The sequence below is a fragment of the Erinaceus europaeus genome, chromosome 17 (genome assembly GCF_950295315.1).
Source record: "Erinaceus europaeus chromosome 17, mEriEur2.1, whole genome shotgun sequence".
NCBI lineage: Eukaryota > Metazoa > Chordata > Mammalia > Eulipotyphla > Erinaceidae > Erinaceus > Erinaceus europaeus.
In genome coordinates this window covers 76,235,722-76,263,637 of record NC_080178.1, presented here as the reverse complement: position 1 = coordinate 76,263,637, position 27,916 = coordinate 76,235,722, and the positions used below count along the sequence as shown (strand labels likewise).

Here is a 27,916-nt window from a genome sequence, read left to right as displayed (position 1 = left end):
TGACTAAGCACTATGATATTTGAGAATAAGATAGTATATGGTCAGACTATAAAGTCAAACAAAGAAACAGTAACAATGAAACTCAGGAAGAGACAGAGGCTGGCGTCTGAGCAGGACACACAGGTGACTGTATTTTTTGTCTGGAATTCGTCAGTGAACCCAAAGGTATTAGTGACGTGTGAAAAATTTTTGGCAGAGACATTCCACCTGTTTCATCTTAGTCATCAGTCGCTTGAAGTTGGCAAGGTCATGTGAGTGGCTCATATAAGTGGCAGGCAGACTGGTGTGTGTGTGTGTGTGTGCGTGTGCACGCATCCATGCACGTGCATGGTACACCTATCTGATTTCTGGGTCAGAGCACGAAGAAGTAGTTGTGTGACTTCCAACTCACTCTTTTCCTCTGCGTTTAAATGTAGAGAAGGGGGAGTCCCAGATCAAAGCAACCTGGGTTTCTGAGCTCCATTCTTTTCTTCTGTGGCGTTGCTGGGTGGGGGGTGTCTGCTCCAGCAGTGACTTTGGCAGAAGTGAGGAAAATCTGTACTTACTGTGTGAAGACACTGGCATTTAAGGGTTGTTTGTTCCAGACATCTAATCATCTTGCCTATAGACACTCAAACACATCCTTTCACAAACACTCCTTTGTGCTTGGTTCTGTATTTCATGAAGTCAACTTAGAAGGCCCAAGTGAAAAAATTCAAACGGTGGTCCGGGAGGTGGCACAGTGGATAAAACACCGGACTCTCAAGCATGACGTCCTGAGTTCAATCCCTGGCAGCACATCTACTAGAGTGATGTCTGGTTCTTTCTCTCTCTCCTATCTTTCTCATTAATAACTAAATAAAATCTTTTAAAAAAATCAAGCAGTGTACAAGGAATGTCCCACCCATGACTTAGACTTGAAAGGGGCTGACAACTATCACCCATTTCTTTGGGTTTGAATGGTAAGCTGTGAGTGCAGAGAATAATGAAAAGGGGGAGTTTCGTGGGCATTCAGATGCCCATTAGAACCAGCTGAATAGTGTCTGGCTTAGGACTGCCTTGGTGCCTCTGGCCTGTGTCGTCTTGTAGAAGCTGATCTTGGTCTGGCCTCTCTGGAGACACTGGCCATTCCTAAAGGCAGGAGCAATGGACCATATTGTTTCCCCACTGCCATCCCTGTCCTTGGAGTCATCTGATTGTACTTGTTGCACTGGACTCAGAAAACCTACCCTCCCATGTCAGCTGCAATTCTTACAAGCCACCACATACCTATCCTTGCCTTCTCCCACCCGGCCACCTACCTCTGGCCTGGGGCCTGGCCAAACGAGACCCTGGGGACACAGTTTGCTAAGAAGAGCTGACTCCTCCATCTGGGGGTGGGGGTGGCGGGGGGACTTGCCAGCCAGCAGATGTCATGCGAGACAGATTGCAGTCACCTCTCCTCCGTGGCCATCCGAATCAGAAATGCTTGCCTGCCAATCAGGATTACAGTGAGGAGCTGTGACATGACAGTTGTCTGACTTGTGTCAATACGTTCTAATCTTGCAAGCTAATTTTGTTCCCCCACTCGGCCGTCCTTGCATTGTGTTTGGCCTGCCGGCCTCGCACAACCCATCAATCTTAGTTAGCGGCCCGCTGTCTTCTCCCCTATAGCTGAGAGTGTCCCTGGTGTCCTGAGACACACGCCACCCCCTCCACCAAGCTTCCTTTGCGGGCGGCCCTGAGAGAATGCGGTCAGCTGGTTCAGAACACAGATGTGTGTTCCTGGCCAGGCGGGCTGGCCAAGGCCATTGCCTGGTGAAGCTTCTTTGGGTGGGCATTTTCTGGGTGAGGAGTAACATTGTGGACCCTGTTGTCACTCTCTAAGCCCATGAAACCGGTCGCACTTGTTGGTGTCAAGCTTCACGGCATTTCTTTGGTCTCCCCACATGCTGCGTGTTGAGGGCTGGGCAGGTGCTCCAGGTCTCTCTCTTCAGCTTGATCACCTCAGCTGCCACCCCACAGAGGAGTCTCTAGAGTCTGATAATTATGTTCCCTGTGGTTTTTTTTTTGAGAATTATTTAAAACACTTTTTTTTTGGGGGGGGGATGGGGTCTTTCAGATTCCTTGAAAGTCTGATAAAAGATAGAAACTTTCTAGAGGGGAGTCGATAGGTAGAGCAGCGGGTTAAGGACAGGCGGCGCAAAGCGCAAGGACCGGCATAAGGATCCCGGTTCGAGCCCCCGGCTCCCCACCTGCAGGGGAGTCGCTTCCCAGGGGGTGAAGCAGGTCTGCAGGTGTCTGTCTTTCTCTCCCCCTCTCTGTCTTCCCCTCCTCTCTCCATTTCTCTCTGTCCTATCCAACAATGACATCAATAACAACAACAATAAATCAACAAGGGCAACAAAAGGGAAAATAAATAAATAAGTATAAAAAAATTAAAAACAAGAAACTTTCTAGAAAAAAAAAAACACATGAACACATGAATTGATGTTTACACCTTCCTGAGGTTTCTGAACCTATACTGCTCATCCGTTTGTGGGCCCTAGCCAGAGAAACTGTCCATTTTTATTTGTGGCCTCATTTTTCTTGACCTATTACTTTATTCATGTTTAATTTTTTTAAGGATTTATTTTTTTTTAATATTATTTATTTATTTTCCCTTTTGTTGCCCTTGTTGTCTTTTTATTGTTGTAGTTATTATTGTTGTCATCATTGTTAGATAGGACAGAGAGAAATGGAGAGAGGAGGGAAAGACAGAGAGAGGGGGAGAGGAAGACAGACACCTGCAGACCTGCTTCACCGCCTGGGAAGCGACTCCCCTGCAGGTGGGGAGCCGGGGCTCGAACCGGGATCCTTACGCCGGTCCTTGTGCTCTGTGCCGTGTGCGCTTAACCCGCTGCGCTACCACCCGACTCCCAATAATTTATTTTTTTACTCTGCAAGTGAGCGAGAGAAATCTAGAGCAGACACAGTACTTGGGTATCAAACCCCAAGACTCAGGCATGCAAGGCCATCCTATGTGCTAAGACATGTCCTGACTGCTACTTGATTTTGAATTTCAAGCAATTTTATTTTATTTTACTGCATTTTCTCCTTTTGTTTTGGCAAATTTCAAAACTAGGGAGCCAGGTGGTGGCATACCTCTTTAAGCACACACATTGCAGTGCACAAGGACCTGGGTTCAAGCCCCTGGTCCCCACCTGCAGGGGGAAAGCTTCACAAGTGGTGAAGTTGGGCCGCTGCCGTTTCTCTGTCTCTCTCCCTCTCTACCCCTCCCCCACCTCTCAGTTTCTCCATCTCTATCCAATAATAAACGCGGGGCTGAGAAAGAGCACAAACGCTACCACAGCCTGGGTAACATCAGCCGCGGGGGCGGCGGGAGCAGTGGAGGCAGCAGCGGGGAGAAGCCCAGCGGCCCTGCGCCCCGCAGCCGTCTGGACCCAGCCAAGGTGCTGGGCACGGCCCTGTGCCCTCGCATCCACGAGGTGCCGCTGCTGGAGCCCCTGGTGTGCAAGAAGATCGCCCAGGAGCGCCTCACCGTCCTCCTCTTCCTGGAGGACTGCATCATCACCGCCTGTCAGGAGGGCCTCATCTGCACCTGGGCCCGGCCGGGCAAGGCGGTGAGTCCCCTGGCACCCCAACCCAAGTGCACAGGACCCATCAAGACTTAGGGCAGCAGGCTTCTAGGGCCACTGGTGGCATAAACGAGAGGGGACCAGAGAGAGAGACCCCTAGGAGGGGTGCGGGACAGCCAGTGGGCCCAGCATGGCCAGGTCAAACCACTTGTCACTTGAAGTCAAACCTGCATTTTTTTTTTTAATATTTATTTATTCTCTTTTGTTAAAAAAAAATATTTAAAAATTTTCAAAACTACGGAAGAAATGAAAAGGTACAACCAGGGATTTGGGCGGCAGTGCAGTGGGTTAAGCACACGTGGCGCAAAGCACAAGGACCTGCATAAGGATCCCCGTTCGAGCCCCCGGCTCCCCACCTGCAGGGGAGTCGCTTCCCAGGCGGTGAAGCAGGTCTGCAGGTGTCTGTCTTTCTCTCCCCCTCTCTGTCTTCCCCTCCTCTCTCCATTTCTCTCTGTCCTATCCAGCAACAGTGATGTCAATAACAGCAACAATAATAACTACAACAATAATAACTACAACCATAAAAAAAACAACAACAAGGGCAACAAAAGGGAATAAATAAATAAATAAATATAGAAAAAAAGAAAAGGTACAATGATTACTCATCTATTCTGGGCTAGGTTTATCAGCCATGACATTTGGTATTTCCTTATTTCTAACGCTTCATTTCTCTTCTCCTCTTCTGTTTCTTCTCCATTTCCTGCCCCCCCTTCATCTTTCTTTTCTCTGAATCACTTGACAATAAGTTGCCGAGATAGTGTCGGAGCGTTTCGAATGCAGATGTGCTGTGCAGTTGAGACGGAGTTGTTAACTAACTGTCCTGGGAAATTCTCCATTGTGACTCCGGGGCCCTCAGCCTAGCTGCCCCTTCTGTCACGGAACAGACATTTAGTGCAGGAGACCGAGGACAGACAATGAAGTCGACGACCGAAGGACAGACAGCACTGTCTTCTGATCTCTCCTTTCTCTCCTTCCCTTTCCCTCTCTCTCTCTCTTCCTTTCTTTCACTTCTTTCATTTCTTCATTCCTTTATCTCTCTCTCTCTCTCTGTATTTTTTCCCCTTCTTTCAAGATAGAAATAGAGAAGGCAGAGAGAGTAAACAGAAAGAAGATCACGACACAGAAGGGCAGGACTTGAATCTGGGTCATACATGTGGCAAAGAATCACACTATCCAAGTGGGTTATTTAGTCAGCCAGAGATGCCTTATTTTAACGAGATAGACATGGAGAGAAATGTAGAGGTGATAGATTGATAGACAGACAGACAGACAGATATCAGAGCACTGATCACTTCTGATTTATGGTGATGCTGGGGACTGAACCTGGGACCTCAGAGTTTCCGTCATGAAGCTATTTTGCAGAAGCGTTATGCCCTCCCCAACCTTCATCCACTGTCTTCTCAGCACCCCGTATATTGGAGGCTGGGAACTGGAGATCCCTGACACCCAGTCTCTTGCCTTTCCTCTTCACTGCTTGGGAGAGGATAAAACGGACATGTATAATTATAGGCGCAAGCACACCTGACCCGATCACAGCAGAGTCTTAATTTGAAAAAGGTGGAGCCGGTGGGGGGGTGGCAGGACATCTTGGGAGGGATCATGAAATGGGTGACACTGAGCCTTTAGCTGTTGCAGGTGGAGCTTATCGTGTGAGCAGGGACCTGGAGCAGCTTGGAACAGGGTGCTGATGGGTAATCAAGGGTGGTTCTTGTTCGCTGTAGTTTTCTCTCCTACTGTTCTGTCCCCAGATGATTCTGCGCCCCTCATAGTAATAATAAATAATAATAATGCAATTTTAGGGGACATTTCCTGAGAGGCAGGAAATACACTTTTCCTGGGGCCTTTCTTTTCCTTTCGTGTCATCCCAGAGCACTTGAATAAGGAGCAGGTGTGTGGCTCCTGCCCACAAAGCTGTACCTTCACCTCAACTGCCAGTCTCCTGCTCTGTGGTTTTAAAAGCCACTGGCGAGGAGCACCTGTAATTCTCGCTCCAGCCACAAGAGGGGGGAGTGTGAACAGAAATGGAAAAAAAAAGAAGGCCATGAAATGAAGGGCTTTGTGAAAACTCTTATTCCAATGCCAGACTAGAGCAGTTTCAATCTGCTCTATTTCCCTTCTTCTTCTTCTAGCATTTGCCCTTCTTCCGTAGCCAGTCAACAGCGTCAGCTTGAGAGCTGTCAGGAGCTGCTTGTTGCTGGCTTTGAAAGTGACTGGGATCCATGTGGATTCTGTCAGCTAGGAAGGATCATCAGTTTCCCCAATGAATGGGGACTCACGGGATGCACCAGGAGAAGGTTGATCCAATGCAACCCCTCTATTTCCTTCTCCCTTTCCCTCTCCCTCCCCCTCCCCCTCCCCCTCTCCCTCTCCCTCTCCTCTCTCTCTCCCTCTTTCTCCCTCTCCCTCTCCCTCTCCTCTCTGTCACTGTTCTTTGGGGACTGGGTAGGGAGGTCGGTAGCTTCAGTCTTCATCTCTGTCTATCATTGGAAAGTTTTTTTTTTTTTTTCTTTTTTAAGCAGTGAAACTCTCACTTTACAGACACCAACAGAAACAAGCAATCAAAAAGCTAATGTGGTGTTGGTCCAGTACTGCCGACAGCTAGTGCTTACATCTCTCTGTCCTTAGGTCTCACTGCTGTCTGGGGGGATCCCCACAACCCTCCTCGCTGACCTCTGGAGTAGATGTGGTTATGAGCACCGTTTCCTCACACACACAAGAGATCTCAGTCTGCTCTGTAGCACATGGTGTCAGGAGTAGGTTTGGAGCCTGGCTCTGGGTTTTGCTCTTCATTCATTCTTTCTTTTTGTCTGTTTTTAAATTATCTTCATTTAATTATTGGATAGAGATAGAAGTCGAGGGAAAGGGGTGATAGAGAGGGAGAGAGATAGAGAGACACTTGCAGCATTACTTCGCCACTCGCAAAGCTTTCCCCCTGCAAATGGGGAGTGGGGGCTCAAACCTGGATCCTTGTGCATTGTAATATGTGTGCTCAACCAGGTACGTTACCACCCAGCCCCTCCCTCCCTCTCTCTCTCTCTCTCTTTTTAATATTTATTTTCCCTTTTGTTGCCCTTGTTATTTAACATTGTTGTGGTTATTATTATTGTTGTTACTGATGTTGTTGTTGTTGGATAGGACAGAGAGAAATGGAGAGAGGAGGGGAAGACAGAGAGGGGGAGAGAAAGACAGACACCTGCAGACCTGCTTCACCGCCTGTGAAGCGACCCCCCTGCAGGTGGGGAGCCGGGGGCTCGAACTGGGATCCTTCTGCCGCTCCTTGCGCTTTGTACCACGTACACTTGACCTGCTGTGCCACCGCCCGACTCCCTCTCTCTCTATTTAAAAAAATATTTTTATTTATTTATTATTGGATAGAGACAGAGAGAAATTGAGAGGGGAAGGAGAGATAGAGAGGGAGAGAGACAGAGAGACCCCCGCAGCCCTGCTTCATCACTCATGAAGCTTTCCTCCTGCAGGTGGGGCCAGGGGCTTGAACCTGGGTCCTTGTGCGCTGTAATGTGAGCGCTGAACCAGGTGTGCCGCCACTTGCTACCTCATTCTCTCTTTTTAAAAACAATTTATTTATTGGACAGAGACAGAGAAATCAAGAGGGGAGCGGGAGGATAGACAGACAACTGCAGCTCTGTCTTAGCACTTTGCAGAGCTTCCCCTCCGCAAGCCAGGCCCTGTGTATTGCGCCATGTGCGTTCAACCAGGTAGGTGCGCCACCACCCGGCCCGCCCCGTTACTTTTCACTCTCCGTCACATCTAGCCTTTCAGACTAACGGGTGTGCAGTGTTCAAAACAAGGCAGGCTGTGGCCCCGCGTAGACTTCCACAGTCCAGGTCGGTCTGCAAACACATTTTCAGAGAGCAAGAGTTGCTGTGGGGGTTGCCCCAGCGGAAGGAAACAGTGACAGACCAAGAACAGTTGATTCCAGTGAGGGATTCTGTTGGTTAAAAATTGAAGCAAGATATAACAAAACAACACAAGATTGCAAAGTGTGGGCCAGGAAAACTGTTGTCAGACATTTGCAGAGATGTCTCTGAGGTGGTTCTCCGTTTTTTGGAGACTCAGAGAGCCACCTTGATGCCATGTGCTCTCCTGAGAGAGCCTGTCTGTCTGGGTGGGCCCAGTCCTTCTGATTTGGGGCCTGGGGAAGAGGGAGTCCTGAGGCTTCTAATCTAATGCTGTGCCCTAGGCACTAAGGAATCGTATTCATTTATTAGTATTAGTATTACTATTGCTATTATCATCATTGACACCTGGGTTGTTGCTGGGGCTTGGCGAAGGTGCTATAAATCCACTGCTCCTGACGGCCATATTTCTCCTTTCTTCTTTTTTTTTTTTTTTGGTCTTTTATGTTATTTTATTTGACAGGACAGAGAGGAATTGAGAGGAGATAGGGAGATAGAGAGGGAGAAAGATAGACGTCTGCAACACTGCTTCACTACTCATGAGGTGTTCCCCCTGCAGGTGGGGAGTGAGGGCTCGAACCTGGGTCCTTGTGCATGGTGATGTGTGCGGTTAGCTGGGTATGCCACTGCCTGGCCCCTGATATTCTTTCTCCCTTCCTTCCTTCCTTCCTTCCTTCTTTCCTTCCTTTCTCTCTCTCTCTCTCTCTCTCTTTCTTTCCTCCTCCGTTTTTTCATTTAAGAAATATGTGAGGGCCAGTGAAATAGCTTGCTTGGATCCCATGCTGCTTGCCATATTAGTGACACAGATTCAACACTGGCCCCCACTTCATTGAAAGAAGGGTTGATGCTGTGGACTCTCACTTTCTCACTCTCTTGCTGTCTCAGAAAAGAAGGGGGCAGGGAAGAAACACATGAGCAACTACAGCTGCATACTGGTCCTGCCCTGAGAAAGAAAACAATCTTTTTTTTTTTCCACCCAAGTTCTTTATTCATTCTGACAAGGCACAAGATAGGAGCATTTGGTACTTTAAAAAAAAAAAATTTCTAAAATGCAAATATTGACAAGACCATAGGATAAAAGGGATACAATTTCACACAATTCCTACCACCAGAACTCCATATCCCAACCCCTTCCTTGAATGTTTTCCTGTTTTTTTTTTTTTTTTATCCCTCTGGAAAACAATCTTAGGTGGGAGCCAGCAGTCATCCGTGGGGGAAACAGAAATTCACTTGGGCTTTGGTGTAGCTCATGGCAGGCTGGGCGATGGATGAAGCTTCCTCTGAGGAACAGGCACTAGGTCTGAGTCCATCGTGACCCCTCTAGCCTTCCCACAGTCACAGCCATGACACAGGTCAGAGACTGAGGTTATCTTCTCATGGTTCACTAACTCCTAGACTCCAATATCGTATTTGAAACTTGTACTGATGAGTGAGAGGAATGTAAGAAAATAACAGATCAGGAGTCCGGTGGTGGCAAAGTGGGTTAAGTGCACTTGGCACAAAGCGCAAGGACCGGTGGTGGAAGGATCCTGGTTCAACCCCCTGGCTCCCCACCTGCAGGGGCATCGCTTCACAGGTGGTGAAACAGGTCTGCAGGTGTCTGTCTTTCTCTCCCCTCTCTGTCTTCCCCTCCTCTCTTCATTTCTCTCTGTCCTGTCCAACATTGACATCAGTAACAACAACAATAAGAACTACAACAATAAAATTACAAGGACAACAAAAGGGAATAAATAAATATTTAAAAAAAAGAAAATAAAATAACAGATCAAGGACTGGGGAGATAGCATAGTGGTTCTGAAAAAGATTTGCATGCCTGTAGCTTGAGGGCCCAGGTTCAATCCCAGTACCATCAGAGCTGAGCGGTGCTCTGGTTAAATAAATAGTTAACAGGTCAGGAGGCTACATGCTGTCACAGAAGCAAATACAACAGACTGGGGAACCAGCAGAGCCAAGACTGACGAGTCCAATCATATCTTGACCAAGAGGGTGATATTTGATTGGAGTCTGTCAGCCAGGAAATATGGGAGAAAAGCAATTGAATAAGAGAGAAAAACATACAGAAGGGAGTAGAGTCTGGGGAAGGGTGTGCTATGCTAGGAGAACAGGAGTGGGGAAGACTAATGGTGGGAGATGGCCTGACCGGAAGTACATCTGAAATTCAGTAACGCTGCAGAGTGAGGCTATAGGGATCACACATGTCACGCACAGAAGACTGAGCCAACGCTGTGAGGAAGGTGGAAAGAGCGTCAATATTTTTGCTTTTTAAGCTTTTTTTTTTTCAAATAAACTACACTTTAATTTTCAGAATGATCTGCTGTACATTTGAGGATTGTCAAAATGATCTGAATTCTTTGTTTTTATTAGTGATCTAATAGTGATTGACAAGATTGTGAGATAAGAGAAGTACAGTTCCATACAGTTCCCACCACCAGAGTTCTGTGTCCCATCCCCTCCATTGGGGGCTTCCCTATTCTTTATCCTTCTGGGAGTATGGGCCAAAGATCTTTATGGGGAGCAGATGGTGGAAGGTCTGGCTTCTGGAATTGTTCTGCTGGACAGGTTGACAGGTTGGTCCATACCTCCAGCCTGTTTCCATCTCCCTAGTAGGGTAGGGCTCTGGGAAGATGAGGTTCCAGGAAAGAATGAAACTGAACCACTTACTCTGTTTTCCCAGAAGCCAAAGTAAACCCCAAATGCATCAAGGACTTTGATGTTAAACCAGAAACTATGACATACTCAGAGGAAAAATACTGGTGGAACTCTTCCCCATCTATAGCTCAAGGGCATCTCTGATGATACGGACCCAGTTACAAGGAAGGCGAAAACAGAAATAAACTAATGGGACTACATCCGTTTGAAAAGCTTCTGCACAGCCAAAGAAACCATCACTTAAACTCATAGACTCCTCACAGAATGGGAGAAGATCGGCACATGCTTTTAAAATTTAATTTCCTTATTTTCTGACATACATATTAGATAATTCAATATATATACATATATGCTAGGTGATACCTATAAACTAATAAACTAGCAAATATTCATTCTGCCACAGTTGATACCCACTGATAATATATGATCTTTTTCCATCCGTCCATGACTTACCTTTCTTCTACCAATCAATGCTTTAAATATCAGCATATTATACATACCATTTTATATTTTATATTCAGCTCTTTTCAAAATTTAATAGGGAATAGATTTTTTAATACTTTTTTTTTTTACTGATAAACATATTTGTAAGGTACAATTCTATACAATTCTCACCACCAGCATTCTGTGTTCCCCGTCCTCCCCTCTACCCCCATAAAAAGGTTTCCTATTCTTTACTCCTCTGGGAGTATGGGCCAAAGATCTTTATGGGGTGTATAAGGTGGGAAGTCTGGCTTCCATAATTGCTTCTCCACTGGGCATTGGTGAGTGAATACACCCCCCCCCAGGGATATGAATGCTCTTTTTTAAAAAAAAAATTTTTTTATTATCTTTATTTATTTATTTATTGGATAGAGTCAGAAATCCATAGAAAAGGGAGTGATCGAAAGGGAGAGAGATAGAGAGAGAGACCTGTAACACTGCTTCACCTCTCATAAAGCTTTCTCCCTGCAGGTGGGGACCGGGAGCTCGAACCTGGATTCTTGCACATCGTAACTTGTGTGCTCAACCAATCAGGTACACCACTGCTAGGCCCCTGGATACTCTTCTAAAGGGTGGGCCTCTTTTAATCATCAGTAAACATGCTTGCCTGGCCCCATCCTTCTGGTGGCTGCGGAAGACTATTGCATAGTTTCTAATACAGGTTTATTAAACCGTCTTCTATTTTTGGGGACTTGGGGGATTGTTCATTTTCCCTATTGCAAACAATTCTGTGATAAAATCTTTGCAAGTTCCTACTTGCGTGATTTTATGACTCTTTCTTTTGGAGATATTCACAGAAGGATAATTTATAGCGTCTTAGGATTTTGGAAGTTTAGATATCTAGGAAAGTTGTTTTTTATTTTTTTAAGAGAAGCAGCTCTAAGAATTTTACGTATACTAGAAATAGTATTATGACTTCCAGAGGATGAGAATGGTTAAGACAACAGCTTCTTCATGAATCTAAGGAGGAGATGCCCTGGACTTGAGGAAAAAAATGGAAAGAGAAAATTTAGCCAATAAAAATCAACTGTTAGGGGCCAGCAAAAGAGTTCACCCAGACAATGCACTCCCCTCCAGCCCCCTGCCGCACCACTGTCCTTCAGGCTCTTTTTAGTTCTGTTTGAAAATTAAAAAATGATCATGTGAGGTGATGTCTATTGTTAAAATTCGGAGGCTCCAGCTGGCCGGGCTAGCTTCACGGGCGGGTAACAGAGACTCAAGGACACACAGCTGGGCAGGGAAGCTGTATTTCTTTATTCAGGAACAACGATTCATAAACTAACCCAAACTAATCACCAAACAGAACTCTCCTGCCTCCTTCCCCCGCAGCGGCGCCAAGCACTCTCGAACTCTGGGACTCTGGGACTCTCTCGGGGTTCCTTGGGGCGGGGATAAGCGGGCCTGTGAAAACCAGCAGGACTGAACCAATTTTCTTGGCAGGGGGAGAGGTAGAACAACCCAATGTAAAGCATATAACAGTCTATATGAGATTATATAAATAAAAAAAAATACAGTTGTAATTGTAGTTTTATGTAGCTGGAAGAGTTGGAGATTGTAAGTTAAACATTTTAAGATAAATTTTCTCAATGATATTCTCTTCCTTAAAAAAAATAAAAATAGGGGAAGAGAATATTGCCTATATGCTTAATTAAGCATCTTTCTTAATGAATATTGAAGGTCTAAACCCAGTACTTTTTTTTTTAAATTTATATATACCCTTTTGTTGCCTTTGTTGTTTTTTATTATTGTTGTTGTTATTGATGTCGTTGTTGGATAGATCAGGGAAGTCAAGAGAAGAGAGAAAGACAGAGAGGGGGAGAGAAAGACAGACACCTTCAGACCTGCTTCACCACTTGTGAAGTGACTTCCCTACAGGTGGGAAGCCGAGGCTTGAACTGGGATCCTTACGCTGGTCCTTGCGCTTTGCTCCATGTGCGCTTAACCCGCTGCGCTACCTCCTGACCCCCACCCCAGTACTTTGTAATGTGAGTGTCTTTGAAGTTAGATATTTGTCTATTTATTTGCTCATTTATGCCTCCAGGGTTATCACTGGCGCTTGGTGCTGGCCCACCACTCCTGGCAGCCATTTTTTCCTCCCCCCCCCCCCCATTTTATTAGATAGGACAGAAAGAAATTGAGAAGGGAGGGGAAGATAGAGAGGGAGAGAAAGAGAGACACCTGCAGACCTGCTTCACCGTCTGGGAAGCAACCCCGCTGCGGGTGGGGAGCGGGTGGGCTCGAACCTGGTCCTTGCACATGGTACTGTGTGTGTACTTATCCGGCTGTGCCACCACTCAGCCCCCTAGAGTCGGGTCTTTGGAAAGGCTCAGCGGGTGAGCCCTGGGCCAGTGTGCTTGGTGTCCTATAAGAAGAGAAAATTTGGACGCAGGTGACTATGGAGGGGAGACTATGCAAAGACAGACAACTCTCAGGAAACCAGAGACAGGCTACTGGCACTTGGATTTCTGACTTCTGGTCTGCGGAAGAACACATTTCCTGTTGCTAAGGTTGTCCGGTGTGGTACCGTGTTGCGACCGTCCCGGTAGGCCAATGTCACTAGAAAACAGCTGGAGAGATTTTTAAAATGTCATCTTGAAAATGTTCTTTTTCCCTAGTCTTTCTTCTCTACTTTCTTCCTAGCCACTAACGCGCTTGTAACATTTCTGCCGAAAAGCTCAGTGATCTAATCAAAACTCTGTTTATTAAAGATATAAAAATAGTATAACTAATCAAATCTGAATGGTGTTGTCAGAGGAATTCCCGTCAAGTTTTCTAACCAGTTACTAAGAACTCTCATCTGATTACATTTTTTCTTCTTCTTTTTTTTTATGAGCAATTGATCTTTGTAAATTTTCTGTGTGTTCCCAAGGTTAAGTGTGTTAGCGTATAATTATCCCTGCATTGTGCTTGCGAACCTCAGACTGGCTGCTCTCCATTCTTGTCGACGGTTTCAGTCTTGGTTTGTTTACCTGGGATTATTAACACATTTGAATGCAACTGTGGAATTCTTATACTCAGATTGGAGCTGGTGCATTCAGATGTTTCAAGAGGAAATTTAATATAGTGATAGAATCATTTCAGTGATTTCCACGCACTTTAGTTGTGTGTGTATAGCCAGGGTGACAGAGTAGGATTTTGTCCGTGGAGATGGTACTCAGCGGACATGAGTCTTGCTGTTGGAACCGTCTCTCTCCAGTGTGAGAAGTCAGAAAAAACTTCTGCTGATTTCAGATGAAATCGACACAGTGATTTTTCTTGTGTGATGGCTACTTTGGGGCAGCTCTGAGCTGATTGGTGATTTCAAGTTCTGAAAGAGGGTCCAGAGAAAGTTGATTAACTCCAGAGAATTGGAGTTAATCAACTTTCAAGGAAGAGCAGCTTTTGTCCAAAGCCGATGGAACAAATACTTGGCAAACCCTGTGCTCAAAACGGAGCTTAGTTGGAGTCTGGAGACCCGGAGAAGCCTCCTCATCTGTGGACCTCTCTTTAACCCTCCGGGTGTGAGGGAACGTCTACAGATGCCTGAGGCTATGTACTGCATCTGTGACTGGAGCCCCATACTAGTTTTGGCCAGTTCCACTCCACTAGCATTTCCTTTCCTTTCTTTCTTTCTTTTTTTTAATTATTTATTAATTATTGGATAGAGACAGAGAGAATTTGAGAAGGGAGAGGGACACAGAGAGAGGGAAAGAGACAGAGAGACACCTGCAGCCCTGCTTCACCACTTGTGAAGCTTTCCCCCCTGCAGGTAGGGACCGGGGCTTTGAACTCTGGTCCTTGCGCACTGTGATGTGAGAAGTTAACCAGGGGCGCCACCACCTGACCCCTCACTAGCATTTTCTAGGCCTTTTATATCAGATACTTTGTCCTGGATACTGGTGATACCAGAAAGACAAGTGATTCTTTTCTCATAGAGCTAATGATATCTCCAGTAGCTGCATCAGTTCCCTAACTACTCTCAGGAACATGAGAACTAGGTGATTTCTCTGTAGAAAAGAGAATTTCTTGGTTAAATAAAAGTAAGATACTTAAGAAATGCCTGTCCCTGGGAGTATGGATCCACCTGCCAACACCCATGTCTAGCGGGGAAGCAATTACACAAGCCAGGCCCTCCACCTTCTGCTCCCCACAATGACCCCGGGTCCACACTCCCAGAGGGAGAAAGAAGAGGAAAGCTTCAGGGTCAGCAGGCTAATCACACATTGTGCAAACAAAGTGCAGGGTCCGGAGTAAGGATCCCAGTTCGAGCCCCCGGCTCCACACCTGCAGGGCAGTCGCTTCACAAGTGGTGAAGCAGGTCTGCAGGTGTCTGTCTTTCTCTCCCCCTCTGTCTTCCCTTCCTCTCTCCATTTCTCTCTGTCCTATCCAACAACAACGACAGCAATAACAACAATAAGAATAACAACAACAATGATAAACAAGGGCAATAAAAGGGGGAAAAAAAAGAAGAGCCTCCAGGTGCATTGGATTGGTAGTGCAGGCACTGAGCCTCAGCAATAACCCTGGAGGCTAAAAAAAAAAAGGAAAACTTCCAGTGGAGGGGATGGAATACAGAACTCTTGGTAGTGAGAATTATGTGGAATTGTACCCCTCTTATCATACAGTCTTGTCCATCATTATTAAATCAAAAAAGAAAGAAAGAAAGGGAGGAAGAAAGAAAGAAAGAAAGAGAAAAGAAATACCTGTGTCTTTCTAAAGGTCATATTTAAGGACATACTAAAGATTTTACCAAAAAGACACCTATTTTTTGGAACCTCTTATTTAAGAAATATATATTTTATTTCGTTATTTTAATGCAAGGCATAGAAAGATACACACACACACAGAGAGAGAGAGAGGCGGGCCATAGCACTGCTCAACTCTGGCTGATTGTGGTACTGGGGACTGCAAGGTCTGTGCGTAACCATGACGCTCCGTCCTCAGTCCCTCTTTAGCAGTGTCTATACACGGCATCTAGAAACATCCCAAGGGACACACTCTGGCCACGTGTCCTTGCTCCTTGCACTTCTGGGATTTCTTCTGCCCCTGGCTCTGTCGGTACCTTTGTCTAAGTTCTATGTCACCTAGTCCTTGTTCTTAGGTCCTCGGTTACACAGCATGCGTTTATATGGGCCAAACCTTTTCACAAAGACCCAAAGGACTTCTTTGAATTCTTTCCCTGTTACGGGAGATTTTATTGTTTCAAATATTGCTTACAGTCAGTGCGTCACTGGCTGGGAATCTTTGGTTAAACTGAGATTTCACAGTAATGGAGACTGATTAGCCTCCAGGGTTCACAGTGTGCATTGTTAGTGAGGTTTTTTTTTTTTCTTTCCTTTTCTTTTTGTTCAGGTTTAGGAGGATGAGCACAATCTCCCTAGTTCCAACCTCTGAATAAATGATGATGGATAAGGAGCCCGGTTCGAGCCCCCAGCTCCCCACCTGCAGGGGAGTCGCTTCACAGGCGATGAAGCAGGTCTGCAGGTGTCTGTCTTTCTCTCCCCCTCTCTGTCTTCCCCTCCTCTCTCCATTTCTCTCTGTCCTAGCCAACAACAATGACATCAATAACAACAATCAGAATAACAACAACAATGATAAACAAGGGCAACAAGAGGGAAATAAAAACAGCCTCTGTGGATATGATCCTTTTTGTGCACATGTGTCTGAACTGCCATCACTGCATCCTCTAAGACACAGTGAGGACATCCCATGTCTTCTTTCTTTCTCTTTCTTTTCTTTTGATCTCTTTCTCTTCCTTTCTTTTGTTCTCTCTCTCTCTCTCTTTCTTTCTTTCCTTTTATGCCTCTAGGGTTGTTGCCGGGACTTGGTGCTGGCACTATGAATCCACGTCTCCTGGTGGCCATTTTTCTTTTCTTTTCTTTTCTTTTCTCTTCTTTTCTTTTGGTGTGTGTTTTATATTTATTCAATAGGACAAAGATAGATTGAGAGGGGAGGAGAGAGAGAGACCCACAGAACTGCTTCACCACTTACTTTTTAAAACTTTTTTTTGTTATTGGATAGAGACAGAAATTGAGAGATAAGGGGGAGATAGAGAGGAAGAGAGACAGACGCCTACAGACCTGCTTCACCACCTGTGAAGCGACCCTGCAGGTGGGGAGCCGGGGGCTCGAACCGGGATCCTTATGCTGGTCCTTGTGCTTTGTGCCACATGCACTTAACCCACTGCGCTACCGCCCGACTCCCACTTCACCACTTTCAAAGCATCACCACTGCAGGTGGGAAGCCAGAGCTCGAACCCTGATCCCTGCACAGGTCCTTGCACATGGTGCTATGTGTGCTTAGCCAGTTGCACCATCACCTGGTCCTTGGTAATTACTTCCAAGGCTGTGATTTAGTGGCTCCTGTTTGAATGAATGTGACTTTAGGGGTTTATAACATCATGCCATCTTTTCTCCCACCTTTTTTTATCTTTAAGTTCAGATGTCTTCCACTTCTTGAGTGTAAGATAAAGCAGAGAAGTATTCTAAAAAAGAAAAAGGCCTCAGACTTGGGCTATCTTTCTACTACTTTATTAATTTTTTAAATATGTATTTATTTTCCCTTTTGTTGCCCTTATTGTTTTATTGTTGTAGTTGTTATCAATGTTGCTATTGATGTCGTCGTTGTTGGATAGGACAAAGAAAAATGGAGAGAGGAGGGAAGACAGAGAGGGGGAGAGAGAGACAGACACCTGCAGACCTGCTTCACCGCCTGTGAAGCGACTCCCCTGCAGGTGGGGAGCCAGGGACTCAAACCGGGATCATTCCACAGGTCCTTGCTCTTTGCGCCACCTGCACTTAACCCGCTGTGCCACCACCCGACTCCCAGTCTTTCTGCTTTTTTAGTCTCTTTATTTCCTGGTGTGCTTCTTGGGTTCTCTGTCTTGATGCTGCGTCCCCACCCCGCTTTCTGTCAAGCTTTGTGTAAGTGACTTGGTGAACGGGATCTGAGAAGCCATTAAGGTTAGTGAATGCCGGGGGAGGGCAAGCCGTGAGAGTGTGTGACATAGTTAAGGACTAGGCAGAATGAAAGCTTCTGTGTAGGGACCCAGGTTGCTTTTGCTTCTCTCCCATCAGCTGAGGTTCCTGAATTCCAGTTGCAACTGAATCTCAGTCTGCATTGGCTCCATTTTTTCAGAGCACAGACAAGAATGAGACAAAGCTGGTGTCCTTGCTGTGGATGTCCCAGGAACCCTCACTCAGCAAGCGGAGTCTGCCCTACTCCAAACTGGGCAGCACTGCTCAGCTCACTAGGACTGGACTGGAGTCTCTTTGTGGCTCCAGGTCTGAGTTCTTGCTGGTTCATGCCTTATTCATCACTTCTTCAGCTCTGAGCTAGGGGAGCAAAGGGCTTATAGTCCAGCAGCGGAAGCATACCCTCCCCCCCAAATGAACTGCAATGCTGATATAAGCAGGGAGACAGATAGGCTGTTCAGTCTGGGGCCGTGGGCTGTGACAGTCGGGCATCGTCCTAACAGTGAGCCTGAATGTAGGCAGCCAACACACTTGTTCTGCAAAGAGCCTGAAATCACTTTGACTTTGGGGCCACGTACAGTCTGTCAGGACTGCTCAGCTCTGCCACTGCAGAAGCAAAGGAATTCTAGACAATATCTAAACTATTGGGGGTCTGTGGTTCCTGGGAAGCTTTATTTATTGAAATAGATGAATCTGTGGACTCTATGGTGCTACTTAAAAAGATTTTTTTTTTTTTTTTTTTTTTTTGGTTGTCATCAGGGCTTTACCTCTCTGGGCCAACTTTTTTCAGATAGAGAGATACAGACAGGGGCTGGGGGAAGGCACCACAACATGGAAACTGACAAAGCAGGTACACTATCCAGGTGAGCTATTTTGCCCTTGTTTCTTTATTTCTTCTCCTCCTTCTCCTCCTTCTCTTCCTCTCCTCCTCCTACTTCTTCCTCTTCCTTTTGGTCTTCTCCTCCTCCTACTTCTTTTTATCTTTTCTTTCTTTTTTCCTCCTCCTCCTTATTTTTAACCAGATCGTTGATCAGCTCTGGCTTAATGGTGGTGCACCCCTGAACCTGGGACTTAGGAGCCTCAGGGATGAGATTCTCTTTGCGTAACCATTATGCTATCTGCCCCCTGCTATTTATTTATTAATTATCTTTTTAGCGTAAAGGATGAAAATGACATGGCTGATGACATCCAGTGAGTGCATGTCAAACCGGGTACATGTGTGCACATGACATGCACGCCACCTGTCCTGATAATCGCCCTGTGATGTAGGTGTCCCAGGCTCCATTTTATAGCAGGGAAGCTGAGGTATTAACGGTCTCACTGGCATAAGGAGAAACAGCTGGCCCTGCTCTACACAGCTCTACATCACGCAGGACCACCAGGGCCAGGGCCCTTAGGCAGAGGCTGCAACTTGTACAAAGACTTCAAGACCCAGGACTGTAGGGAGGATGCAAGGAGGGGCGATTGGGGAGGAAAGAGTGCTGAGAAGGGAGCAGATTGAGGTAGGGGTGCGTGTGTGTGTGTGTGTGTGAGGCTGGAGAGTGAGGACTATTAAATATACCAGGTTAGGCAGCCCAGGAGGGAGCGGTCACACATTATTCTGAGACTTGACCCTTCCCACTCTCATTCCAGGAGCAATGCTTTGCCTGGAGGGAGGCAGGCCCAGAGCCAGACTCCTGCAGAGGCAGGGAACGGAGCAGGGAAAGACAGTCTTTGGACAGATGCTGGCTTCCCTAAGGGCAGTGCTGGCCAGGGGAGAGCCTTACCCTTGGACATCTTTAAGGGCAGGGCAGGAGAGCAAGACTTTATTGCTTCTGCGATGGCCCTCCCCCCTCCTGGTTTGCCAGCCTGTTTGGCTTGGCAGAGGTGGAAAAGCACAGATAGCCCAGAAGGCCAAAATTCCTCTGGCAGACTCTGAGTTTAATCGTCATAAGAGACCCGTAGCTGGTGAGAGTTTATAAATTCTCATACTTATTATACACGAGGCACAAAACTGTTTATTGAGTTTTTTTTTTTTTAATTAAAGCTCTGGTTCAAGTCCCACCCATACCATTACCTTACTGAGTGAGTTATTTCTCTCTCCATCTTTTTAATGGGCCAAAGTAACTCTGGTCTCTTGCCTCAGGCTCAGGGAGTGCTCTGCCAGAAATAAAAGTGTGCAGGTTGGACAAGGGCAGCCAGCTTCAGGCCAGGCTGGGCCAGTAATTGGCTGAGATGATCCTGGAGGCTCAGCTAACAGGCCCAAATTGGTCCCTAATCAAATCCAACCTGAGAGAAGCTCACTTTCCAGGGCTGCAAGTTTCCTGAGAGAGAGAGAAAGGGAGAGAGAATGAGCACTGCTGAGTGGGATTTTGTACTGCCTGTACAAATGGCTCTGATGGCTGAGGGCAGGGCACTACCCCTCTTCAGAATCCATTAGCACACGTCACCAACGCTGTCCTGGAAGAGACTGGGCTGCTCTTGGTTTCCTGGTGCCTGTGCTTCAGCTTGGCCTTGGAGAGCTCTGGAGAGACTGGAGCCTATTGGATGCCAGTACTCCTGGTCACTGTAATCCTCAGCTCACTTCTCCCTGCACTTACTTTTGGGGACTCCACACACACGCGGGGCCAGGAATAGTTCTATGCAGCAGAGGGGCAGCCATCATTATAATCCCCCATTTTGCAAAAAAAAAAAAAAAAAAGTTCTCATTGTACAGATGAGAGGGAATTCTTTCTTCATTTGGGGCACAGGGGGAAAACAAACTCAGATCAATCCAGCCATCCACTCAAGGGCCCAGGGCAGCCGGTTCCTGCCAGAGCTGAGACTGAATTCCAAGGCTGCTGGGCTGGGTTCCTGGGTTTTCCTTCCGTAAGAGTCCGCTGAGTTACAGATTTCTCGTTCAATGGCCCCTAAGCCTTAGTAGAGAAGGCTGTTGCTGGGACAGGCGCTGGCCTGCAGGGTGGACTGCCACCAGAGGTTAGGCCATATGGTGTGTACAGGAGTGGAGAGGTTGGGCAGTGTTGCCAAGCAACTAACACCATCCTGCCCAGTTGCCTAGGTGATGAAGAGTGGATGATACTGTGACTGGGTGTGACTTTCAGTCCTCTGTATTCAAGCCTTGGGGGGGGTTGAGGGAGACTCTTCTTCCCCTTTCTCCTGATCTAGTTTTCTGAACCTCACTGCAGTGCCTAGACACGACCTGCTTGGAGCTGTTGGTATCATTGCTTTACCCCAGAAATGCACATCTGCTTGCCGTCCACCCCCTAAGCCCCTGGCTTGCTCTGGTGTCTTCCTCAGCTTCTGATCATTGTGACATGGCTCTAAGTACCAGTAATATACATTCAGACACGTGGAAAACCTGTCGGTGTACCGGCTCTGGCTGCCTTGTCAGAGTCAAGAGTATGTGACACCCAGATTCGGCATCTAGCGAGTCCGTGTTGGTAACTTGGAGTTGGCCGTAGGGAGTCTTGACGCCACGGAAATCAGCAAAGGGCTGTTCTCTGAATTCAAAAAGTTGTTGTTAAACATTTGTTGCCACATTACTATAGTCCACACCTGGATGAGGGAAGTATTGCTATTTTCACTTAAAAAAACCCAAAAAAATATTATCTTTATTTATTTTATTGGATAGAAACAGCCAGAAATCAAGAGGGAAAGGAGAGATAGATAGATAGGTAGATATAGAGAGAGGGACCTGCAGCCCTGCTTCACCATTTGTGAAGCTTTCCCCCTGCAGGTGGGGACTGGGGGCTCAAACTCGTGTCCTTGCGCATTGTAACATGTGCGCTCAACCAGGTGTGTCATGGCCCGGCCCCACTATTTTCACTTTACAGGGGAAAAACAAAAATGAACTTCAGCAAACATAATGAATTTGTTGAAGGCCTTCCAGCCAGTGTGTGGGAGAGTCAGCGTCTGAGCCAGCCTCAAAGTGGTCCCAGTGCCTTGTCTCTCTGCGCCACTCTGTTTACAGGTCTGCAAGTGCCTGAACCACATGCCTTTGAGATCAAAATCCTACTGGGCCAAGGCACAGGCACAAGACACCTACAACTTGTATAGTACCTTAGATGTTCCGCCGACTGCCAGGCCCACTGCATAATAAGAGCTTCACGATTGCTCTGTGAAGGAAGTGCCACAACTGCCACCCGCAGCTGAAGATACTGATACTTACAGATGTTAAAGAAGCGTCATGTGAAAGATAGGGCATTGTGGTCTGGGAGGAGGTGCAGTGGATAAAGCACTGGACTCTCAAGCATGAGGTCCCGAGTTCAGTCCCCAGCAGCACATATACCAGAGTGATGTCTGTCTGTTTTTTGTTTCTCTCTCTCCTCCTTTCTTTCTCATTAATAAATAAATAAGATCTTTTAAAAATTTTAGAAAGAATGAAAGGACATCTGAGACTGGAAATCCCAGATGATTTTAGGGTTTGAGCTCTTTCCATCATACAAAATAGTCTCGAGCCATGACAAGGTTGAGTCTAGCCAATGAAACTCTGAATTTTTATTTTTCCTCTACTATAAAAAATATGAGACCAAAAAAAAAAGCCTTATTTTAGGAATTCATTAATAATAAAGAGAAAATACACGTTAGGTTCAGCCCATACCTGAGTCAGATAAATCCTCCCATCCCAGTCAAAACCTGGATATAATGGGTGTGGTGTGTGTGCGTGTGTGGGAGGGGAGTGTCAAGACAGGCTTGGGCAGAGACCTGGGATACTCAGGGACTTTGGGGTTCCCACTCCTGATTGTTCTAGACAGTGTGGCGTATGATCCTAGATGTATTATTCTGCAATATTCCCGTTCTAGAACCATCCACCCTGCTGTCTGCATGCACTAGTACGAAACAAACAGGTACCAAACAGCTACCAAATTTGAAATAGATAGGACTGCTCTTTAACTCTGAGGACATTTGAAAAGACAATGAAATAAGCCCTGGGGCCAGGCAGTGGCGCCCCCTGGTTAAGCACACACACTCTAGTGCATAAGGACTTGGGCTGAAGTCTCTGGTCCCTGCCTGCAGGGGGAAAGCTTCCAGAGTGGTGAAGCAGGGCTGCAGATGCCTCTCCGTTTCTCTCCCTCACTGTCTCTCCCTTCCCTCTTAATTTCTCTCCGTCTCTATCCAATAATAAGTAAACCCATCAAATAAAAATTTTAAATGTATTTTCCCTTTTGTTCCCTTGTTTTTGGTTTTTATTGTTGTAGTTATTATTCATGTTGATTACGTTGCCATTAGATAGGACAGAGAGAAATGGAGAGAGGAGGGGAAGACAGAGAAGGGGAGAGAAAGACAGACACCTGCAGACCTGCTTCACCGCCTGTGAAGCCACTCCCCTGCAAGTGGGGAGCGGGGGGCTTGAACCAGGATCTTTACGCTGGTCCTTGTGCTTTGTGCCACGTGCGCTTAACCCGCTGCGCCACCGCCCGACTCCCCAAATAATTTTTTTTTTAAAAAGAAAACCCTCAGGTGTTGAGACTTGTTGGTGTTGATCGACTGATCCACAGGTTAAGAGAAGCCACGCCAACGTGGACACATCTCCTTGTCTTCTCTGATCTCTAGTTTCCACCTTGATGAGCAAAGTGAATAAAGCAAGCAGCACATATCTGTTTATTTATTTATTTATTTATTTATTTTTATGAGTCAGTGGTACTCGGATAACCTATGTAAAAGTGTGTCCTGGGTATTCAATAAATAACTTTCACAGGAACCAGCTATTTCAAGGCTTGATCTTGAAAAGTTACCTCTTGCCTATTCTTTGTTAAAAAGCAACTTAGCATGGCATGAGAAGGGTTACATTTGATTCAGTCATCTAACCAATTGTCCTCTTTTTTTTTTTTTGCAAGCCTGTTTAAGGAATGAGGCCACTCTGCTGCCACCTCCCTGGTGGCATGGTGCCCAGCTGCTTTGTGTAGGCAATGGTGTGAAAAAGATTTTAATAGTCAGTCATACCCTAGAGTGGACAGAGCTTATAATTTTCCATGACTTACCATGCTTAGTTCCAATTACACTTGATTGAATATATATATTTTTAAATCACCTCATTAATAGTGGTGCTTGTGATTTTGCCTTCTACGTCTAACAGAAATATGCCATCTTTCACTTGATGGCTTCCTAGCCAAGTGGGAAAGAGAAGCCAGGGTGAAAATGATTTGCTGAGAGTTCGCAAGAGTCTATGTTGCAGGGACATGTTCAAAACTAATGTTGCAGCACAGGGAACTACCTCCCCCAACTCACATTTTATTTTATTATTTATTTATTTATTTATTTAAATGTCTTTATTGGGGAATTAATGTTTTGCATTCGACAGTAAATACAGTAGTTTGTACATGCATAACATTTCTGTTTTCCATATAACAATACAACCCCCACTAGGTCCTCTGTCATCCTTCTTGGATCTGTATTTTCCCCATCCACCCTCCCCAGCCTAACTCATTTTTTAAAATCACTTCGTTCATCCAGCTGTTTTTATCTGTTAGTCCACTGGCTGCTTTTACAGTGCAATGTAGTGAGCCCAAGTTGGGGGGGGGGCAAAGAGATTCAGTGCTAAGACGTGTTCACTACTGTGCTCAGCATGCAAACTTTGCAAAAACCATTTCATCATTTGATCCTGAATGAATTGTCTCCTTGGAGGCGTCCCAGCCTGCAGCCTTTGTGACTCCCCACTCCTCACCTCGCCCCACCCTTAGCCAGGCTCCCGTATCCTCCGCACCCATTCTCTCACCTGTTCTTGTTATTTCACTCAGGAAAGGTTCCGAGGAAGTTGTTCACGGTGAGCTTTAAGGGAGGGTAAGGCTCCGTGTGGTCTCTAGGTGCGGGTTAGGTTGGGATGAGAGAGTTCCTTTTAAAGAGCAAATCCGATTTCAGTCTCAAGCTCAAAGTTTCACTTCTAGGAAAGTCACATAGTTTGGGGAAATAGAATTAAGAGTAAACCCATACATGTTTCTGGAACGCTGCACTTGTCTGCTGCACTGGGCTGGATTTCACCGCACTTCCAGGGCAGAAAGCAGCCCCACACAATGACGCACACACCACTGGCTTCATCCATTTTCTTTTAGATCTGGACCAAATAAGATGCCTCCCAGTAGCAGGCGTCTCCCAAGCAGTTTCACCATCTTCCTGATGGCCCATGGGAAACACAACATCGTAGGGAGTGCTTAACCAAGCCACCTCTCCTGGGCTTTGTGGATTCAAAGTCAGCCCAGTGGAACACTTTTAGAAGGGCTTTGCCAGGCACCATTGTCTAGGTCATCATCTTCCAAAGTAAAATCATCCTAGAAGCCAACAGAATGAAACTGCCTTTTGTGCACTGCCTGAGTATAAGCATACACATTTTGCAGGCGCAGTGTCCTCTGTCTCTGAATAACCCCTATGCCAGTGGGCTCAGCGCCACCAGCGAGTGGGTCTCTTGTTCCTCTGGCTGCCACAGGAAGCCCATCCAGGAGCTCTTGGTGAGGTGCTGGAAGTGAACTGAGAACATATGAGAGCCGAGAAACACTGACCAGAGCATCTGCAGAATCTAGTTGACACAAATGTGCCCTACTAAGAAGGTTGGTCATGGGTTCTGTAATAAGAACTGAGTTCAAGTCATGGATATGGGTTGACACATTGTTTCCTCATTCAGAGGTTCTGTTTTAGTTAAGGAGTTGGGAGTAGAGAGTTCTGCCTAAGAACAACAGTGTTTTGAATGCCAGACAGGGTCCTAAGAGCTAGGGTGCAGCTTTTTCATGGCACTGGCCATCCCAAAGGGATTGTGAGGAATCAGCTCGCCTTGCCTGAACACCAGGGAGGGGTGAACCTGATTGACTGTCCTTTTCTTTTCCTCCACAAGCCTGTGGAGCTGGGCAGAGAAGCATCCAGAGAAAGTCTGTCCCGGTCCCAGGTGCGATTTGCAAAGATGGGACCCTCGGGTTGAGGAGAAAGCCAGATCGTGGAGGGGAAATTGATAGAAATTATAACTGACAGGCTACAGATTTAAACATTTATCGACTCCAACTAACTCTGCATACTTATTCCAGGGCTACATGCTCTTGCTTTGATCTCACACACACGGCCTCTCAAGATGTCACAAACACTTGGATGTGACACACACTCCGCCTGTTACACAAACACACCCACGCATAGCTGGTTTGCAGAGCTGCACACTGCCTTAGGTGTTATTTGTCTACACAAGACCAAGTCCATTCATATCAGTTTAGGCAGAGAGAGAGAGAGTTTGGGGGAAAGATTAAAGAAATGTCACAGAGCTCAGCTAGGTCTCCTGAAGGTGTCAGGAAGCAGTGTGTGACACCCCCCCCCACACACACACACCCTCTTTTCAGAGAAGGGATGATGGTATAGACATTGCTCTCTGCCTCTACCTGTGTGTGTAGTTCTCCTCCGCCTTCTCTCCCTTCTTTCCTTCCTCCTCCACCTCCTTCTCCTCTCCCTCTCTTTTTTTCTCCTCCCTTTTTCTTCTCCTCCTCCTCTTTCTCCTTATCCCTTTTTATTGCCACCAGGGTTATCACTAAGGCTTGGTACCAGCATGATGAATCCAACACTCCTGATGACCATTTTTCGTCTCTTTTTCTTTTAGATAGTACAGATAAAAATTGAAAGGGAACTAGAGAGGGAGAGACAGAGAGAGACACATGTCAACCTGTTGTGCCACTCGAGAATCACCCCCCTCCCCACGCAGGTAGGGAGTGGGGGCTTGAACCTGGGCCTTCGCACATGGTCACGCATGCACTCAGCTGGGGCCACCACTGCCTGGCCACTCTCTCTCTCTCTGTCTTCTGTCTCTCTTCTGGTCAGTTTCCTTTCCTGCTCTAAACCATTCCTACATGTGCATCCACATTTTGCTATTTAATTTTTAATGTCATGATAGAGACCATTTGTCTCTCCTCAGAGATAAATCAGGGGCCACCTGTCTGTCTTCCTTTTAAATTCTGAACATGAACTTCATGTGATGTTTATCACGTGTCAAAACTTTTCATTAAGACAATCTGAAAAATATAAAAAATATCACTCATCGCTATATACTCAAAGAACACCTCCATAAATTCTTACTGTCTTTTCTGGGTAGTTTTTTTGTTTTTGTTTTTTTTTTTGTAGTTGTTATCAGAGTGACATTTATAAGAAAATGTTAAGTAAGTAAAAAGAGGGCTGAAAATATTTCCTTGAAGAGCATATATTTTTGGTGAACCCATCAAGGAGAACCAATCATGGTCTTGTCTCCACGAAGCATGAAAGGCAATGCTGGCATGACAGGTGAACTCTGGTGAGGATGGGGCCACTGCCTTGGGCTGCTTCCTGAGAACTCACTGACATACATGCAAGCCCAGGATTCTGGTGGACCTCCTCAATTTTCATTTTCCCAATATCTCTACTCTGAGCCACACCTGACTTCTTCACTAATGACACAAGGCTGGGCTTTAGTGCTGAAGGAATACTACATAGGAATATGCCAGATTTTGTAGATTTACTTTTTTTTTTTTTTTTTGCCTCCAGGGTTATTGCTGGGGCTCGGTGCCTGCACCATGAATCCACCGCTCCTGGAGGCCATTTTTTTTCCCCTTTTGTTACCCTGGTTGCTTTACCATTGTTGTGGTTATTATTATCATTGTTACTGATGCCATTGTTGTTGTTGGATAGGACAGAGAGAAATGGAGAGAGGAGAGGAAGACAGAGAGGGGGAGAGAAAGACAGACACCCACAGACCTGCTTCATTGCCTGTGAAGCGACTCCCCTGCAGGTGGGGAGCCGGGGGCTCGAACCGGGAATCCTTCTGCTGGTCCTTGCGCTTTGCACCATGTGCACTTAACCCACTGCGCTACCGACTGAACCCCCTCTTTTCTTATTTTTTTCTAGAGAAGATACTCAATAGTTTCATCAGATTTCCCCCCTCCTCCAGTGTTATTGCTGGGGTTGGTGCCTTTACTTCTTCTTCTTCTAGCGTTTGCCCTTCTTCCGTAGCCAGTCAACAGCGTCAGGTTGAGCCTGATGTAAAGTTTCGAGACCTCCTTTGAATCTGCACTACAAACCCATCACTCCTGGCAGCCATTTCCCCCCCTTTTTTTTTCAATCATTTTTATTCAATGCGACAGAAAGAAATTGAGAGAGGATGGGAGGTAGAGAGGGGAAGAGGGGTGAAGAGAGAGAGAGAGACCTGCAGACCTGCTTGACCACTTGTGGAGCATCCCATCTGCAGGTAGGGAGTGGGCTTGAATCTGAATCCTTACATGGGTCCTTGTGCTTAGTAGTTCTACGTGTGTTTAACTTGGTGTGCCACTGCCCAGCCCCCTCAGATCTTTAGAGGAATTCAAGAACATCTTGTCTACCCTTTGTAGCATAAACCTCCCCAGTCGGC

The 27,916-nt window shown here is 46.2% G+C and overlaps 2 protein-coding genes across 2 annotated transcripts in view; both read left to right on the top strand.

The window, feature by feature from the left end:
- INSC (INSC spindle orientation adaptor protein) overlaps window positions 1-27,916 on the top strand; it is a 548,619-nt gene that overhangs the window by 144,813 nt on the left and 375,890 nt on the right. The window lies entirely within an intron of this gene.
- Window positions 3,273-3,803, top strand: LOC132533966 (dystrophia myotonica WD repeat-containing protein-like; the record flags this gene model as incomplete). Its single annotated transcript, XM_060177341.1, has 1 exon — window positions 3,273-3,803. A coding segment is annotated over one exon (360 nt), but the record flags the coding sequence as incomplete, so codon positions are not given.